The following is a 19,530-nucleotide window of genomic DNA, read 5'->3' as shown; positions in this document are numbered from 1 at the left end:
GCCCAGCACCATGGCACAGATGTCCATTGCACATTATTAGAAGATAACCCCTCCCGCCGTCCTCTGTCCTGGTGTTTCTCACACGGAGCAATGACTTACAGTTTGAAACTATGAATACAAGATTTTATTAAAGAGCAGATCTTTCTTTCACCTTTGTACCACAGTCAGCCATTTCTCTAGCCTTCTGAAATCCAGTAGTTGTTCTGGCCAAAGACCAAAGAGCCCGATGGTGGGACAAGTTGGTCACCCCAAGTGCACCTACTATGTGCTAGACACCGTGAGAAAGTACACAGAGAAAGTGAAATGTTACCCTTTTCCTGGAGACATTACCAGAATGGGGGTGGTATTTTTGATGCTCAGGTGCCTTTATCTTTTCATTGCTGTGTATGTGACTGACCCTCACCATCCACAGGCACCCATCTCATGGCAAGGAAGGGGGTGGTTTTCTTACCTGGGCAGAGGAATGTGTGTGGTTAGGACTCTGAGAGCAGAAAAGAAGGAAACACATTTGGAATTCAGCTTTTGACTGCTAACACAGAATTAACAAGACAGTATTTTGAAAGTCATACCTTATTAAGATGTGAAGTAGACATTCCCTAAGTGCCAGTTACCATAGGAGAAGCCAGACCCGCCTGACTTGAAGTGAGAGCCTAGCTCTGAATTCACTGCCATCAGGGGACCAGGCTTCTGAGAGTGGACACACTGTGGCCGCGTTTCCGGGGCTGCGGCCCTCCGGCCAGCAGGGGGCGTCACCCTGCCCCTCCCTGCTGCCTGCTCTCCCCAGGAAGTCCCGCCCCTCCCTGCTGCCTGCTCTCCTCAGGAAGTCCCGCCCTTCCCTGCTCCCAGAGCTCCCCAGGAAGCCCCGCCCCTCCCTGCTTCCTGCTCTCCCCAGGAAGTCCCGCCCCTCCCTGCTGCCCGCTCTCCCCAGGAAGCCCCGCCCCTCCCTGCTGCCTGCTCTCCTCAGGAAGTCCCGACCCTCCCTGCTGCCCGCTCTCCTCAGGAAGCCCCGCCCCTCCCTGCTGCCCGCTCTCCCCAGGAAGCCCCGCCCCTCCCTGCTACCTGCTCTACTCAGGAAGCCCCGCCCCTCCCTGCTGCCTGCTCTCCTCAGGAAGTCCCGCCCCTCCCTGCTGCCTGCTCTCCCCAGGAAGCCCCGCCCCTCCCTGCTCCCTGCTTGCCTGCTCTACTCAGGAAGCCCCGCCCCTCCCTGCTCCCTGCTCTCCCCAGGAAGCCCTGCCCCTCCCTGCTGCCTGCTCTACTCAGGAAGTCCCGCCCCTCCCTGCTCCCTGCTCTCCCCAGGAAGTCCCGCCCCTCCCTGCTGCCTGCTCTCCTCAGGAAGTACTGCCCTTCCCTGCTCCAGGCTCTCCTCAGGAAGTCCCGCCCCTGCCGGAGTTGGAGTTCCTGCCTCTGGAAGATGGTGGCTTTCCAGTTCTCATGGCCTCAGGAAGCGCGAAGCAGGCTCGGGCTGGAGCACAGAGGGCGGCCCTGGAGCTGCTAAGCCCGCGGTGAGGAGTCCGTGCTGGGGCCTCCGAAGCCATCCCCGCGGGGGAGCAGCGCCCATTGCAGGTGGTCCGTTCCCTCCCCCAGAAGGTGGCCAGGGCCGGGCAGGGCAGGGCAGGCCTGGCTCGGCCTCCCGGCAGCCCCCTCTCTGCGGGCAGCAGCTGCTTAGGGAGCCGCCTTCTGAGGGCGGGGTTCCCTCCCTCCTCACCTCGCCAGGCCCGCTGATCCCTGCAGAGTGTGATGGAGCCCGGGCCTTCCTGGAGCCCCTGTGGATCCAGTTTCCCAGGGCCCCCCTTCCCCCCTCCTGTGTCAGACTGGGACCCCCCACAGCCACACGGTTCTGGCCGGGACAGGATGGCAGGGAGATGCGGGGACAGCCAGGGGCCTGACCACCGAGCAGGTCAGTTCTCTGACGGGAACACGGGAGGTGATGGCCGCTCCTCACTTCACCTTCACTCGTGGCGTGAAGGGCACCAGCAATGGCGGTTCCAGGGAAGCCATTGGGGCGCCTCAGCCCAGGGCAGCCCCTGAAGCCTGTGCCCAGCGAGGAGCTCTCCCGACGCTGCGCCCATGGAACTCCAGTGCTGTGGGGCCAGGAAGGGCCTCCCGGGATGAGAGGGGCACGAAGCCCTTGGCGCCAGCCACTGAATGGCCCTTGAGTCATTTAAAAATAAAACCAGGTCTCTGCTGATTTGGGTTAAAATCCCATCGAATGAATGTATGTGCTTAAATAACTTCAGTAACATAAACGGCATTGCTATTTTTAAATGCTATATTAAGTCATATTTTATTTTGAAGACATCAAATGAATTTAAAATTTGAGAAAATTTGATATAATAAAATAATCCCATTCGTGTGTTCAAAACATCCAACCTGAGTGGCTTTTATACATGATTTTTTCTTGATATCTAAAGAATTCTAATTTCCCTTTTTTAAGTTATATTTGAACATAATATAGTGGCACTTCAGGTTTATCGTTAGTGAAGGGGCTCAAATGGGGAGTTTACAGGTTACATTTATTTATTAACTAAAGAATATTCCAAGTCTATAGGAGCTGGCCTCTGTGAAGTCATCGGACCATCCTGCCCATCGGTGCCTTTCTCTGGGGTCTTCTAGCATTTAGTGTTTGCATTTTGTCAGTGACACGTGTATATCCTGTTGAGCTCACTGCACCCACACTTTAGCCCCCACTAATCTGCTCTCCCCCCATTTTATTTTTCCGGCTTTTGTTCCCCAATGTTTAAACCTTTCCCATCAAGTGTCTGAGTGGCTGGTCACACCTGCTAGTTGTCCGGCACAGCTGTGTTCCTCCAGGTCTAGGTCTCACTTCCTGACTGGACCGTGGACATCCATCCAAGTCATCCTACTTCTACCTCCTCCTCCTCCAGTCTCAGCCCGCATTTCAGAATGAGTGCTGTTAGATATGCATTGTTGTGCAGCGCTACAGACAGAGATGCGTTTGAACACTTCTAACAGTGCTATTTTGCCAGGGGACCAGATGGCTGCTGGCCAAAGCACACCACCTTGTAGGAGACGAGGGGGTGTACTTACAGGGGAGGTTTGAGAGCTGTGGCAGATTGCTCTGTGCTTCATTCACCAGTCCATGCTGTTGTGCATCAATACTGTACACTCAGACTGGTTTGCAAAGATCATGCCCTGTCATAGTGTGCACCCTATCATATGTATATCTATGTGTTAATTTTAATATATTTTTGTTAACTTCAGAGAGAAAGGGAGAGGGAGAGAGAGAGAAACATCAATGATGAGAAAGAATACCTGATGGGTTGCCTCCTGCATGCCCCCTATTGGCAATTGAGCCAGAAACACTGGGTATGTGCCCTGACTGGAATTGAACTGTGATCACCTGGTTTATAGTTGAATGTTCAACCACTGAGCGACACTGGCCCGACTTATGCATTAATTTTTAAGTACTGACTCTTTCAACATAAACATCTAATTTTGTTGAAAAGAAGGATCCCTGAGAGTAACTTGCCAGCATGATTGTCAAGTGTGTGCTTGCAAGGTTCATTGTTCCTGTGCTGGGACCTCCCCAGTCACAAAGCTGACTGGCAGCCATATCTGAGTTTCCATCAGCGTGGCTCTCACTGTTTTCTCCAATTTGCAGCCCTACCCAAGCAGTTTGTAGCCAATTTTCCATATGAGTGGCCTGTCCTGGCTCAGGCTTCAGACTTTGCTAGAATCTCATACAAGCAGCAGCTGGCATCGAACCTATCAATAAAAGGCTGAAGACGCTGCACTAGCACCAGCCTGTTCTGCTTTACAGCTGGGTCTTGCCTGGGCACTTCCTAGCCCAAAACAAATAGCAGCCATCAGCAGTAGCTCCTGCTAGGTGGCCCCAGGCAGTGGCTGACTTTGCACCTCCTGGAGGCCCCAAAGCCAATGAATCTGGTGGACAGCTTCATATCATAACAGATGACAGCTCTGCACATCCACAAGCAACACACTCAAGGAGCTGACTCAGTGAGCACCAAAGCCCCACTGAAACAAGTCCTGTTCCATATAGGTTTCTCCTGCACAGAAGCTCTTCCATTTGGGATGCAGCTGGTCCTCACAGCCCATCAGCCTGGAAATCAATTCCTCCCAGTGATGCTAACAGCAGTCAATTCTCAACTACAACAAGACTGTGCACACAGCCCACACAGGAGCACACCTAGAGTGCCCTCTCAGTGACTGGGGAGTCTGAGCCACTAGGCCCTACAGGAAACCTAATTTACAAGTTCTCTCTACCAATTCCAGGAGACATAGTAGTTCTACCTAATACATAGAAACAAATACAGATACAGGGAAGCTGCCAAATTACAGAGACAATGAGACATGTCACAAATGAAAGAAATGGAAGTAAGCAAACTCCTGGAGACAGTGTTCAAAACAATGGTTCCAAGGTCACCCAAGGATCTTAATGAGAGCTTCAAGGGACTTAATGAGAGATTCAAGGGACTTAATGAGAGATTCAAGGGACTTATTAAGATGTTCAAGGATCTTGGTGAGAATAACAAAGACCTAAAAATAGGACCAGTCAGAAATTAAGCACATACTAACTGAAATAAAGAATAATTTACAGGAATTCAACAGTAGAGTAGAGGATTCTGAGAATCAAATAAATGATTTGGAACATGAGGAAGCAAAAGGCACCTAATAAGAAGAACAAAAGGGAAAAGAATAAAAAGGTATGAAGATAATGTAAGGAGCCTCTGGGACAACTTCCAGTGTACCAACATTCCCATTATGGGGGTTCTAGGAGGAGAAGAAAGAGAGAGCAAGATCTTGAAAACCTATTTGAATAAATAATGACAGAAAATTTCCCCCACATGGTGAAAAAAATCGTCTTACAAGTTCAGGAAACACAGTAAGTCCCAAACAAGATGAATCCAAAGAGGTCCACATCATAATTAAAGTGCCAAGCGTTAAAGAAAAACAGAGGATTTTAAAAGCAGCAAGAGAAAAGCAATTAGTTACCTACAAGGGAGCACTCATATGACTGTCAGCTGATTTCTCAAGAGAAACTTTGCAGGCCAGAAGGGAGTGGCATGATATAATGAAAGTGATGAATAGCAAGAACCTATAACCAAGATTACTCTACCCAGCAAAGCTATCATTTAGAATTGAACATCAGATAAAGAGCTTCACAGACAAGAAAAAGCTAAAGGTATTCATCCCCACCAAGCCAGTATTACATGAAAAGTTGAAGGGTATTATTAAAGAAGAAGAAGAGGCAGAAGAAAAAAAGAAAAAATATGAACAACAAAATGGCAATAAATACATATCTATCAGCAACTGAATTTTAAAATCAAAATAAATGAACAAGAAATCTAATGAACAAAATAAACTGATGAATAAAATAGAATCAGAGGTATGGAAACAGAACAGACTGACAAATCTCAGAGGAAAGGAGTGAGAGGGGTATGGGAAGATATTAAGGAAAAATCTTATATGCATATATGCATTGCCTAAGGACACAGACAATAGGGTGGTGAAGGTCTGGAGTGGGGTGGGATCTGGGTGGATGGGGGCCCTGGAGGGCAAAGGGGGGCATCTGTAATGCTCTCAGCAATAAAGATTTTCCTAAAAAAAAAAAAGGATATTTAGATGTGCCCTGACTGTAATCAAACTGAGACCTCCTGGTGTCATAGGTAGATGCTAATAAATATATTAAAACTACTTAATTATGATATATACATATATAAATAAAAATAAAATATGGTCTGTGTTTCATTTATTTTTTTTTGGTGCTACAATAAACAGTAATCACAATAGAATTTAGCTATGTTATCCTAACCTTTTTATATCATCCTATCTAATGAAAGGCTAATATGTAAATCAACCTAATGGCAGAAAGACCAAGCTATGATGCTGTGACACGCACTGACCACCAGGGGGTAAATGCTCAACACAGGAGCTTCCCTCTGGTGGTCAGTGGGCTCCCACAGGGGGAGCAGCTCAGCCAGAAGCCTGGCTCACAGCTGGTGAGTGCAGGGGCAGTGGCAGTGGCAGGAGCCCGCCTTTGCAGCAAAGCTAAGGATGTCCAGCGGCCCACAGGGAGCCCCAGACTGTGAGAGGGTGCAGGCCTGGCTCAGGCCTCTAGTAGTTGATAAAATATGACCTACAAAATTTCCTGTCTCCCAGCAGAAACTGTTGCCTGTCATACCTCTTTGATTTGTTGTGTTTGTTCTGTGGCACTATTGAACACATGGCACCAGATACTGTCAGAGGGAGAGATTCAGGACATGACAAGGTATGTTTTGTTTTTGACACATCTTTATATATCGCTATAAACTGTATAATAAGAATCCTAGCTAATACCTTAGGTAGAGTTTTTAACAGAGTCCTCTTTCGGGTGTTGCCTTATCTTTACTTTTTCTCTCCTTTGCTTTGTATACATGAACACATTATGGTATCTAGGGTTGTGAGGGAAAAGATAATAGAAAGGTTAGGACATTCTGGATTTCCCTTTTTTCAGGGTTTACTGCTGAGGATCATCTTTTGTTTTACAGAGTAACACTTTGTTAAAGGAAACTTCAAAAGCAACTAATTCTTCATATAATAATTTTTACGTTATCTCCATGAAAAGGATCTGTATCTTGAGCAAAGCACCAGTGGTTACTCTATATAAAACCAAAATCATTCATTTTCTGTTGCATGGGGCCTGCTCTCTTTGGACTCAGCTGAGCCACAGCACAGGGCAGAGGTGTCACTGAATGCGCAGACTGTCCACTGCTCCTGTCTGCGTCGCGCTTGATGATTTTGGACAGCGCTTTTTGGCGTTATTGATTTTTGTTAGAAAAATACACGGGACATATCGTTGGCTGTGTCACCTTAGGTTGATACTTGCTTTGTAAGAGGGCATTGGAAAAGGAATCTTTGCTATTTTTTATTTCCAATTGTGCTTTTAACTTTGTAGACATACTGGAGACTTTGTTGATTATCTCTCCCACAGAAATAATCATTGTAACACTCCTTGGAGAAAGAAAATCCAAGATAGTCTCTGTTTTCCTAAGCCCTCTAAAGCAACAGTTGCCAACCAGTGGCCCGGGTGGTCCGTGAGGTCCAAAAGGTTGGCGACCGCTGCTCTAAAGAGCTCAATTTTTTCCTTCCCACTTTCTTTGTATTTGCAAAATGAAGGCTGGGAAGAGGCTTTCTAAGTAATTATGTTATAAAATCTAGGTCACATTTTTTTATTTCATGAATGAAAGGGTACACACCTGTCCAGTTCTTTATCTTTTTAAAAAAGTTTATATTTTATGGATATTACAAACAGGAAGGGAAAGGGACAGAGAGTTAGAAACATGATGAGAGAACAGCATCAACCAGCTGCCTCCTGCACGTCCCCTACTGGGGATCGAGCCTGCGACCAAGATATATGCCCTTGACTGGAATCTAACCAGAGAGGGATCCTTCAGTCTGCAGGCTGACTTTTTATCCACTGAGCCAAACCAGTTAGGGCTGTCCAGTTGTTAACACTTTTGTTTTATTAATAACTTTCTCCAAGTAAGGGTTTCTGACTATTTTTTGTTTCTCACCACCCCTCTTCCTCATTCCCTTGCAAAATCCCAGGAATCTGATTGTAGAGCTGTATCTATTGATTTCCAATCCAACGGCAGAACATTCTGAGGCTCTGACTCAGATGGCAGTAAAACTGCTTGCATAAATAAAATAATTGAATTGTTGGTTTAGTTCGAGTCAAGGTATTCTCTGAAACTATTGGGAATTTTGATAGGAATTTATAACTATTAAAATTTGAAAATTACTTTCTAAGTTTTCTAAGATTTAATAGAACCGTTTTCTTTTCATCTTAACCCGAGGATATGCTTATTGATTTTAGAGGGGAGGGGGAAGAGATGGAGAGATAGAGATGGAGAGAGAGAGAGAGAGAGAGAGAGAGAGGGAATCATTTAGGTAAGAGAGAAACATTGATTGGTTGCCTCCCATATACACCCTGACTGGGGATTGAACCCACAACCTAGGTATATGGCCTGACTGGAATCAAACCCACAACCTTTCAGTGTATGGAATGATGCTCCAGCCAACTGTGCCATAGCAGCCAGGGCATGGAACCGGTTTTCAGGAAAGAACACCTTATATTACTCCTAGAATTTCTGCATACCTGAGGTCCAAAGTTCAGCTAAGTCATTGGGAGCTGATGGAACACCTGGAGGCCTTTGAGTTGATTGAATGAGCTATAATGTGTGCAATGTGCTCATCATTGTGCCTGGCTTGCACTCACTCTTGTGGTTTCAGTCTGCCTGAGCCTGTTTTCTATGTCACTGTTATGTGTTTTTCTTTAAAACAGTTGCTGCATTTCTCTGAAACCTTGGCCCTGAAATTTGGAAGCAGAGAGTTTAAAATTTTAGTATCCAGTTAATATCTCATTGGCATAAGCTCATATAATCAACCGTTATTAAAATCCTGATTTGCATAATCATTAAAGAAATTTATCAAGAATCTCTAAGTTATATGTAATTTGCTGTGTTCTCAGTTCAAGTAACTACATTTATAAATTTATTTCCCATTTTGGTCCCATTTTGTTTTGCATTATTTTAAATCTCATCATGCTTCCCACAAATGAAGGCTGTTAGACTTTTGGTAGGTTCTAGAAGAGGAATTGATTTAGGTGAGTATGAAAAAATAACACCTGTAGGTGGGCTTTTTTTTTCATTTTTGTTCTTTGGCTTTAGGGAATTTGTAATATTTATTGGAGATGGATAGTTACTAGAAATGCTAACTGGTACTTTGTCCCCCCTCTATCATAAGTCCAAAGATTTCATTTACTTAAAAAATTAAATTTATTTTAAATCAAAAAAATTTTTTAGTTAACCAAAATAAAACCATTACTAGTTTAGAAAATAATTAAAACACTTCTAGTTCATTGATTGACAGCCTCTGTTTAAATTTGTTCTGACATACCTGCATATCTGTTCTCTAAATATCTTTCTTGCATGTGCTAGTTTAATGCTCCTTGCACAGAAAGCTATGCACAGGCTCTTTTTGTTAAAATATTTCCCAAATATGCAGCTTTATTTTGTTCATTTTTCTTTCCTCTAAATTACCTACTAGTTAATATTCTATCAAATGGTTTTGTAGGCAGCTCACTGGTGGGTTTAGGTGTTGTAATGTATGAACTACTAACTGGAGGGTCTCCGTTCACTGTGATGGGAAAGAGAACTCCCAAGCTGAGCTACTAGGTCAGACTTGACAAAATAAAACGAATGGTTACTTCAAAGGAACTGATCAAATTTCTGCAGTTTGGCTGATGGAAAAAATAATTAAAAATGGAGATTGGCAAAATTATGTTGAAGTGGTTAATTTACATTTATAAGTACATAGGATGTAGACATAGGCCTTTTATATTTCCTCATATTTTATGTGCCCAGAAAGATTTTAAATTTCATAGGGAGTGTGTCATTATTTTTGTGTATTCCAAAGCACTTAGCATTGGCCGGGAGCTGCCACAGCCCCTGACCCAGCTATGTTCCCTGCTAGAGCCCTTTGGAATATGGGGCCCAGAGCAGTTAGGAATACAGGCTCAAGAGCTATTTAGAATTTGGGGCAAAGAGCCTTTTTCGAATGTGGAGCAAATAGCAGTTTAGAATGTGGTGCAAACAGCAGTTTAGAATGTGGGGTGAGGAGCCATTTGGAATGTGGGGCGAGTAGCCATTGGCACTGCTTGGCGCAGAGCTGGTGGGCACAGAGACGGTGGGCCCAGAGCCTGTGTGCATAGCGATGGACGGTGGACACGGCCTCAGGATGGACGTTGCTGTCCGTGAGCTCATGGAGCTCTTTCTGCAGAGCCCACTGGTGGCGGGGGTGAGTGCACCTGCCTCCCTGTCCCATTGCGGGTGCCCTGGCTCCTCTCCCGCCCCCCTGGGGTCTCCACAGACCCCACCCTCCTGGACCCTAGCAGTCCTGGGACTCAGGGGTCTTCACAGGTTTCCCAACTGGGGGGCGGAGGTCCTGGTCTGGGAACCTGAGGGGTTTCCTACTCTGGAGCCCATGCACCAGGTGCAGGACCCCCTGGCGCTTCCAGCCCTGGACTGAGATGAATTCACCTGCTCCTGCCAGGGGGCTAGGCTGCGGGTCCAGGCTCTAGACGGTTTTGCTCAGTGGTTAGAGCGTTGGACTGCCGATCAAAGGGTCGCAGGTTTGATTCCCCGTCAAGGGCATGTCCCTGGGTTGAAGAAGGTGATGTCGGCAGTTGGAGGAGAGGCTGCCCAGTGAGGATGAGGCCGTGGGCCTGCGCTCACACCCGGCAGAAAGGGGGAACCAGGTGGTCCTGTGTGGCCTGTGGGGATGAGATACAGGCTCTCCTGAGAAGTATTTCAGGTTATGAACGGTTTCCTCAAAATATAAGATTGTCATGGACCCAGCCTTCTGACATAAGCGCTCTAATGTTTTGCCATCTTCGCGTTAGATTTTATTTGCAGAATAAGATGCCATCCCTCCTGACCCTCCCCTCCCAGGCTTACCCGCTTTGTGTGACACATGGGTGGTGTGCGACTGCAATCCCTGGACAGTTGAGGGAGCTCCCACCCTGGGAGGAGTGCTGTCTGGTGGGAAGTCAGTGTCCTCCTCAAGCTAGTGTGACAGCAGCAGTGGTGTGTGAGGAAAGAGCTGGGCTGCAGAGTGTGGCTGCACTTCCTGAGGAGCCGGCCTGCCCTCCACAGGAACTTGGTGGCTGAGGGTTAATAATATCAGTGAGGTGGGTCAGCTGTGGGAGAGTGGGCCGAGGTCCCAGGGGGCGTGGCCTTGGGAGGTGGGTGCTCTCGGGGACCCCAGCGCTGGTCCCTTCCCGGCCTCCGCAGCACCTTACCCTTGTGTGCCCTCAGGTGACCCGCCACCAGGAGAGCCTGTTTGACCTGCAGAGGTTGGAGGCCCCAGGCATGGCCCTGGAGGAGCTGGAGTTTCTCTCCAGCAACATGACCTGTCGCCTCAGGAGGCTCTTAATTGAGCAAGACAGTTGCAGGGAGGTGTGTTTGCGGGTGGCCCAACAGCCTGGGGGACGGTGGGGAGGGGCCTGGGTCTGGGGCCCTAGTTATGGCCACGCTCCTCATCCTACTTCCTCTCAAGCTGCACACTGTCTGTCCTCCTGGCCCATTTCCGAGGGGGCAGGGCGTGGGCACTTTCCCTGCAGGGCACGGTCCCCGGAGACACCTTGTGGGGACAGAGGTTGAGCTTGGGGAGCCTGCTCCATGCCCTCGGCCCTTCTGTCTCACTAAATATATCCTCGCTTCTTAAAAACTCCCCACCTTCTCCTGCCTCCCTCCTGGCTTTGCAGTCTCGGCTGCCATCTTCTCTTTTACTTTCTTCCGTCTTTTGGTCATTCTTTACCACGTTCTAGTGCGGGCACTGTGCCGGGCACAGGAGCACGCCGGTGAGAGCCCTCTGTCTGCCCTGCTGTAGCTGGTCGTGACCCTGACCCAGGAGTGGAACACCAGCAGCCGCCCCAGCGAGGACACGCAGCACCTGGCCGTGGAGCTGGCGGACACCAAGGCCACGCTGCGCGGCGTCAGGCAGGATCTGTGAGTCCCCCAGTGACCCCGTTCTTTCCGCTCTTGTGCCCTGTGTCACCCCCCGTTGCTCGCACATGTGGTTCACTGCCATGCGGTGCAGCAAACGGGGCAGCTCTCACAGTGCCCTGGGGTGACCGGGCTCTGCTGTGAGCTGGGTCCCTGTTGGGCCCTGGGCTAGCGCGCTCCCCCCCTCCCCGGGCCTGCACAGCAGGGTTCTGCCGGGCCTGTAGGGCTCCGGCCAGTCCAGACCTGGCAGACTCAGAGCAGCCGCCTGCCACTCAGCCTCGGGCCAGTGTGGATGCTCTTGGCTGGAGGGAGGGTGTGTCTCCCCATCCAGTCTGGTGGGCCTGCTCCCCCTTTCCTGCAGCTGGTGATGGCACCATGCCCGCTTTCTGGGAAGCTGCCCCCTTCACCTCCCTGCCAGGGGGCCTCCCTGCCTGCCTGGCTGTGGAGGGAGCAGTGGCTCTGGGGGCTCCTTCCCTGTCCGCACGCTCGGGGGAAAGCTCAGGTCTGTGGTGAAGTCTGAGAGCTGCAGTGACAACTTAAAGCTCACCTTGGACTCAAGAGCATTATTGCAGTCCCACATGCAGACGCCCTCCTTATGCCTAGAAGCCAGGACCCCCTCCTTCCCCGCCGTGGTCTCCCAGGTGGTGGGCTTTCCGGGTGCTTCTGAGGAGCCCTCACCACGTGTTCTCATCGCCCGCAGGGAGGAGAAGACGAAGCAACTGGTGGACGCCAGGCATCAGTTGTACCAGCTGGGGCTGGAGCTGCAGGAGGCCCGGCGCAATGTGAGCAGGAGGCCTATCGTGTGGGCCTGGGGTTGGGGGGCTGGGACGCCCCAGTCACCGGGGCCCCAGGTCCAGGAACGTGACCTGGGACACCTCTCCTTCCCGCTCAAAGCAGCGCTGCCTGAGAGCCAGTTGTCCTGGGAGCTGCTGGGGGGTGACATGCTGCAGTGCCAGCATGTGGGGCCCCCACACAGGGGCCTGCACATGGACCAGCTTGGCCGCCCCTGGCTTCTCCTGGGGCTGCAGGGACTTGGGCCTTTCCCCAGCCCCGAGGGTGCCCTGAGCCAGGTCCCCTGCCTTTGCCCACCTCCCAGAACATGGAGTTGGCAGCCAGCACCCAGGCTGCTCCTGCCCCCTCCCTGAGCTGGACTCCCTGAGGGAGAAGGCGAGGCGCGTGGAGAGGCTGGAGATGGAGGCGATGGGCCTCAGGCAGAAGGAGAAAGACATAGACTTCTATGCAGCCGCATGGAAGTGAGCCCAGCAGGGGCAGGCGGCCCGCGGGCACTTTTGTCTTGGAAGAGGGCAGGGGGGGCCAGGATGCCTCCCCAGTTGGCCCTCTCCCAGCACCCCAGACTGTCTGCCAGTCCCCTGGGCTCCCTCTGGTAGTGGAAGGAATAGGATTGGGGTTGTGGTTGAAAGGCCCAGATTCTTCTAGGACTTTCCCTTCTCCTCCTTCATGCTGTAGTGATGACTTTCTATTCACTGATCTTTTTCTTTAAGACTCCTTGTAATCTCTATGGCTAAATCTTACCAGGACTGTTTCCTCATCTATAAAACAGAGATAACTGTACTAGTCCGTGAGGTTTATACAATGAAAGAGGTAAAATCCCTGGTATTTGGGCAAGTCCCATATGAAGCTCTCCGTGGCATAGCCTACTCGGATCCCGAGGTTAGGGTCTGTTCAGAGGAGGGTGTCAGGGCTGAGGGGGGATGGAGACCAAGACCCAGGCAGGGTTCCTGATGCTCTGACCATGCACCCGACTGCCTCACGTGAGCAGTGGGTTCAGGGCCCTCTCTTCCAGGCTTTTTGCTCCTCCCACCTACTCAGGGAGTGGCTGTCCCGCAGGAATGTTGGTGGCTCACCACTCTGCCCCCTGGGGAGAAGGCACCCTGGGTGCTGTGCCCAAGCAGCCCGGCCCAGGAGGGGTGGGGGTGGGAGGCCAGCTCTCGGCTTTGTCTGGAAATGGTCCCCTGGCCCAGCTGGTGATGAAAGGCATCAATCCAGCACAGACAGGTGTGGGGCACGGACACCCTCACTCACAGGTAGGAGGGTTGCGGAAGGTCATGTGCAAGCTTCCCCAGGCTGCCGCCTCCGCACCTCCTGCACACGGGGAACCTAAGGCAGGCCCACATCTCAGCCAACACTCTGCCCCATGGATGAGGGTGGGTTTCAGGGCTCAGCCTCTGTCTCCGTGTCTTTTCCGGGCCTGTCCAAGCAGCCTCGCTAAGTCATGCAGACGCAGTGACTGAAGGCCTGTGTGGCACCAAGCCCTGTGCCAGGAGCAGGGGATCTAACACAAAGCAAGACTCACTCCTGGCACTGGGGAGCTTCTGGGCTTCTGCAGGGTTTCCCGTGGGAACCCCTGTTCCGTGTTCTCAAGGTGCGTGCCTATGGATAACAGCAGCAACATTTTTAATATCCTATTTAATAAGAACCTGATATGCAAATTGTCCCCTTGGATGGGAGTTCCACAGGGAGGCCAGGAGTTCGAATGCTTGCTATGACATGCGCTGACCACCAGGGGACGGCGTGGAACATTGCTGGCATTGGCAATGCACTGCGACCTCTTGCTGGCTACCCCGGGAGCGGGGGTGACAGGGATGGAGGTGCTGTAAGAATGCGAGCTCGTTCTCACTCCCCCTGCAACCCTCCCCTGGGACGCCAGGGCTCACCCGCCAGGGAAGCCCCTGAGCTCAGGTGCTGGGTGCCCAGGAGGAGCCCGCCCTGCACCTGAACAACCTCTTTAAGGTGAGCCAGGCCACAGCAGCCAAGACCACAGGGGCCTGTGGGGCTCCTGGTGCGTTCGAGCAGGAGCTGGTCTGCAAGGCCTGGCAGGAGAGAGCGTGCTGCCCTCCCTGCATCCGGGGGACACCACTGGGTGGACCAGAGGCCTACACTGCTCTCAGGCCCGCAGTGTCTGGCCATGCTCACTGCATCTCCGTGTGGAGACTTGGGCACCATGACTCAGGTGTGGGGGTAAGGGGGGTGCATGGGGTCCAGGGGCCCAGATTCTGCCCTGGGCCCAGAGGTCAGCTGTGACCTGCCCTTCCACGCCAGACGCTCACACTTCGATCTCCGGCCAGGCCTAGGGAGCGCACCCCACAGGAATTTCATGCACTGGGCCTCTAGTCAATTAATCATTTTGCTGTGAAACTAGTAATGCCTTACACTTTGCATTAGTAAATGAATTACAAGAGACATAGAGAGGTCCATGGAGACCAGGCCACATAGAGGATGAGTCACACTGTTCTCCAAGGCCCGTGTGCAAGGGCCCAGGGAGCAGCGAAGACAGAGCTTGCGCCCACATGCTTACATCACAGTGGTGCCAACAGCCCTGCAGGCTGTGCACAGCCTCCCATCAGCCCTGCTGGGCCAGGTTTCCTGTGTGCAGCTCGAGCCCCTGAGGGCAGGTGTAGGGGCCTCTCCGACAGCATGCCTGGGGCTGGCACACACAAGTCACTCGGTAGTGACCTCACAGGTCAAGTAAAAACCCATCTCAGCATGAAAAGACTTGCAACCTGGGGAGAAGGACGGGGGAATCAGAGGTGTTGTCTCCTTTGGACGGTGACAGTGTCGGGTGTGATGGGCAGCAGAGCAGAGAGCCAAACACGACTGTCACATGGAGACCCACCATTCGGGGCCCTCCTATGGGTACAGCGGGAGCCACAGACGGCCCGGGTGGCCGTCCAGTGTCGCCACTGAGAAACATAAAAGGGGAGGGTGTCAGTGCCACAACCTGAGGAGAAAGGCTTAGGCGCCTCTAGGCACAGCTGGGAAGTGGGGGTGCACCATGGGATCCTTGAATTCCTTCTGCAAACACTCATCCCACCTCTGCTGCCAGGGCCCGGGGTGGAGGCCAGAGGCAGAGAGAGAGTGCCTGGAAGGTCCCTCTGGTCCCATGCTTTGTCCTTGGCTGAAATTCCCGCCTCCAGAGCGCAGACGTGCAGGTGCCTTGAGGATCCTGAGCAGCTGAGGGCCAGCTGGGCCTGTCTCTGCCCCTCAGAGAGGGATGGGCACTGAGCTTCCTGGGCAGGGCTTGCTCCCAGAGGCGGCGGAGGCTCTGCAGGGGAGTCCCAGCTCTCACTCCACTTGCAGGGTGTGGAGCAAGCCTTGTCCCCGTCCATCACAGAAGAGGTGGTCGAGGCACCTCTGAGCCCCTCGTGCCCTGGCACCGGGTGGCGTCGATAGGAACACGTTTCTAGGGAGCTTATAACGTGACGTTCTGTCCACACATGGGGCCCCTGGATCCGATCGTGCAGGGAGGGGCAGGGCGGGTGGTGGCAAGGCAGGTAGGAGCTGGGTTTAAGATCGGGCCCCGGGTCAGGTGGTCTCACACTCTCTGCCTCCTCCAGGCCCAGCCTTTGCCACTTTAGGACTTGGGCAAAGCTTCTCGGGGTCTGGTCTCTCACTTCTGCGGTGGTGGGGTGTGCAAAGCAGGTTTAGATGTTTCTGCTGCCTGATACATGGGGAAGGTTGACAACCCAAGAAAACTGAGGCCCATTGGAAGAGTAGCTATAAATCATTCGTTCCATGCTGTACTCTGCTTCTGGACACTTGTCCATCCTGCCTTTCCCCAGGTCCTTCAGGGCCCAACTCACATGGCACCTCTGACTCCCCCTCATGGTATGATTCAGCTGACAAGTGTCTTTGAACACTTCTGGGGGTCTCATGAGAAGAGGGGTGGCATAGTCCTGCCATTCAGGAATAGCCTTGGGGGTGGGGGGCGTGGGCGGACAGGCCAGTTCAGTGTTGCCTCATAGTGGGCACTCTGGGTGCCCAGCATCTGACCCAGTGGGTGGGATAGAGTGGAGTTGAAGTCCTCAGAGTGGGCAATTCCGGCTGGGTTTTGAAGGCTGAGTAGGAGTTGGTTGTAAGGATGACTGAGAGGCTATGCTATGGGATCCTTCAGGGCCAGAGAATATGGTGAGACTGCTGGGTAGACACAAGATGAGAATTCTGGGGGCAGTGGCCAAGGGGGGAGAGCTGGGCCTCCTTCCTGTTGAAGCCCCTCCATGTGCTCTGGCTCACAGCGCTGATAGTGGTTGGGGCTCCTTACCCACGTGGACTCCTTAAGGATAAGGTGCAAGGCTGCTGAGGGCAGTGAAGAGACAGGTCTGGACCTCTCCAGCCTGAATACCAGCCCAGCTTAACCCCTGGCTGGCTTTGTGACTTGGGGTTCATTCCTTAATTGACCCAAGTCAGCCTCTTCGTGTGTAGGAAGGGACTGTCCCTGCCTCCCTCTGGGGGCTGTTGTGAAGAGTGAATGTGGCGGAGACAGACAGCACCTAGTGCAGGGCCGGGGACAGGCAGAGAGGGGGCTGCCAGGTGAAGCCAGAGTCAGTGACCAAACCCTTCCGGCTGCCAGGCTTTGACCAGAACCGTGTCCACTGGAGGTAGGTGCACGGTTTCCCCTCTACCCAGAATCCGGGGTTCTGGCCCGTGCGGGGAAATGAACACATGATGGATAAGCAGGAGCTACTGGCCCGCTCCCAGGTGTTAGAACCCGTGAGTGGGGCAAGCCTTGGAGAACAGCCTGCCAAGGGAAATGGGCATGTCCCCGTGTATGCATGCTGGCAGACTCTGAGGGCATTCAGGGGAGACGCAGTCCCCCTGATTCTGAGTGGCACTGGGAGGGCTTTTGCGGGGCAGGGCCAGGGATGAGGGGAATGAGCTGAACAGCTCCCCGGTGTGTGCTGGGCACTGGGACAGGAGTGAGTGCAGTGGACGCCGCCTGTGAGGTTGCCTGTAGGGGCCCCACCATTGTGTTCCACCCCCAGCACGTGCCTGGCACACAGAGGCCATAGTCCTGGTTTGCTTGTTGTGTCTTACAGACCCTCATTTCCGGGAAACTGCCCAGAGCTGCTATTTCTCTAAGAGTAGGTGTGTGACATGTTCAAATAGGACCTGCTATTGAACAAAAGATCGTCTGAATTTTGTTCCAGGACCCAGATCAGTGGAGTGACTGTGAGAGGCCTAGACTCGGCCCTCAAAGCCAGGACAGACTCTCAGCCCCACCCTTCCTTGTTTAAGGAAGTGGCTCAGCCACGTCCCACACCTGTCAGCAGGTGCACGCGTCCAACCACGGAGGCTGTACATGTCAGACGCTCTCACAGTGTTCCCGTCCCGAATTTAAACAGTGTCTTCCTGCGGGGATTTTTCCATCTGACCTGGCCCAATGGAGAAGGGCGGGGGCTCGAAAGTGGAGACAGAACTTCCTGCGGCAACGGAGTCATCCCTAGGCTGTTGGTTTGGGTGCAGTGACTGGAAGAGCTGTTGTCATGACCAGGGGCCTTAACCTGATGGCTCTCATGTGTGTTCCTGATGAGCACATGCTGACTGGAGATGATTATTTTTCCATGGACACCAAGGGCCATCTCCAGGAGCATTGGATTTGGTATTGGATTGATAAGCTATTCGAGCGGGAGAAGGAGAATGTGCAGCTGAAATCGAGGCTGCACCACCTACAATTGGTAGGACAGGCTGTGGTCACCGCGTGTAACCCAGATGGGGGCAGTTTTAGGTTCATGTTGTGCCCTTCTCTGATGTTCAGCTACTGGATCGGTGCTGCTGCCAACACAGTGACGCTCTGAGGGCAGAGAGTCGCTTGCTAAGCTCAGTGGCTTGAGTGGTCACCACTGAAGCCTCCAACACAGACAGGGCCTGATGCTGTGTTGCTTTCCTGTGAGGATGGAGGGGTTGGGCCTCTGTTGCAAAAAAGGTCTCCGCGGGCGTTTATGATGTGGGTTGAGCTGTGATGTGTGAGTCCCAATGGCCTTTCCAAGGCGTTAGGCCTGCTAAGGGGCCACAGAGCTGCCGTCACCATAGCACTTGCTCTAAAGCCCTGCGCTGTACGTCACTTTGTTCAGACACCCCTCAGAGACCTCGGGTGTCTTCATCCCCTAGGTCACTGGGTCAGCATACCTTTTAGTGGCTGTAAGTCTCACAGCTGGGCCATGTGCTGGAGTCATTTCTGTGCAGCTGTGTTTTTGGTAGTGAGCAGGGGCATGGAGGCCCTTCATCCTGAGGGAATGAGGACAGATGCACGGGGGCAGGGGCTTTTCCAGAGCTTGCGCCAGTCCACATCCTCACCCCCCACCCCCACTTCCTGCACTAGGCCCGGGACACAGACCAGAAATGCCTTGAGGAGCTGCGGGAAGAGAACATGGCCCTCAAGACTGCACAGGGGCAGAGTGTGGAGGAGTCCGCCCACCTGCACTGGGAGCTGGAGCAGCTGTCAGAGGGTAAGCAGCAGCCCCTGGTGGCTGGGAGCCAGCCTGGCTGTGGATTCTCTCTTACCCAGGGAGCTGAGCCCTTGGCTCTGAAACTCATGTGTCAGCCCTTCCTCTACCCAAGTAAATAAGGTTTTATTGAAGGGCCATTTGGAACTGTGTCATTGCAATTCTCCCCAAGAACATGAAGGGCCTGGCCACCTTGAGTCAGGACGCGGAATGCGAAGGAAGTGCTGCCAGATTTCTCAGCTTCCATTCAGCCAGTGCCAGGAGCCTCCAGATGACAGAACGCTGACCCCAGGGGGGTCTTCGATCTGTCGGTGGAGGAGTGGAAGCTCTGGATGCAGGAGGCGTCCCCAGTGGCCACTCACCTCCATGATAGTTGTACCTGGGCCATGGTTTCCTCCGTCGATTTCCTCATCGGACAGATGGGTATGGTCTGCTCTCCGTCTTCCTGGGCTGGGGCTGCTCAGTGGCTGCTGTTCCGGGGACCCAGGCCTCTTCCTCTCCCTCTGGTGTTTGCCCCCTCCCAGCCCCCAGAGGAGGTGAGGGGGTGGCCAGGGAAGGTGGGTGCGGTGGCCGGCAGTGCAGCAGGAGCCTCAGCACCCAGCAAACAACAAGCCAGTTCCTGTGTCCAATAATAGCACGCGTGCACCTGAGAGTGCAGGTTAGGGTTTGCTTAGAGCTCTGCAGGGCCAGGAGGGCCTTAGGCTGGTTGGGGAGGGGCTGCTATTTCAATTCTTAGCGACATTCCTCAGCGTCACGGAAAG

General features: G+C 52.4%; 1 protein-coding gene across 1 annotated transcript in view; it reads left to right on the top strand.

Annotated features, from left to right (window-relative positions):
• Nucleotides 1-9,735: 9,735 nt before the first annotated feature.
• Nucleotides 9,736-19,530, top strand: part of LOC132222191 (protein Daple-like) — a 40,485-nt gene continuing 30,690 nt past the window's right edge. The window contains 8 exon segments of the mRNA XM_059677099.1: nt 9,736-9,819; nt 10,839-10,979; nt 11,413-11,531; nt 12,229-12,310; nt 12,625-12,661; nt 12,664-12,781; nt 17,818-18,001; nt 18,646-18,772. Coding sequence (XP_059533082.1) covers nt 9,736-9,819; nt 10,839-10,979; nt 11,413-11,531; nt 12,229-12,310; nt 12,625-12,661; nt 12,664-12,781; nt 17,818-18,001; nt 18,646-18,772 — 892 coding nt within the window.

The sequence above is a fragment of the Myotis daubentonii genome, chromosome 19, assembly GCF_963259705.1.
Source record: "Myotis daubentonii chromosome 19, mMyoDau2.1, whole genome shotgun sequence".
Classification (NCBI taxonomy): Eukaryota; Metazoa; Chordata; class Mammalia; order Chiroptera; family Vespertilionidae; genus Myotis; species Myotis daubentonii.
The sequence above is the reverse complement of the archived record's forward strand: the minus strand, read 5'-3'. Positions and strand labels throughout refer to the sequence as shown.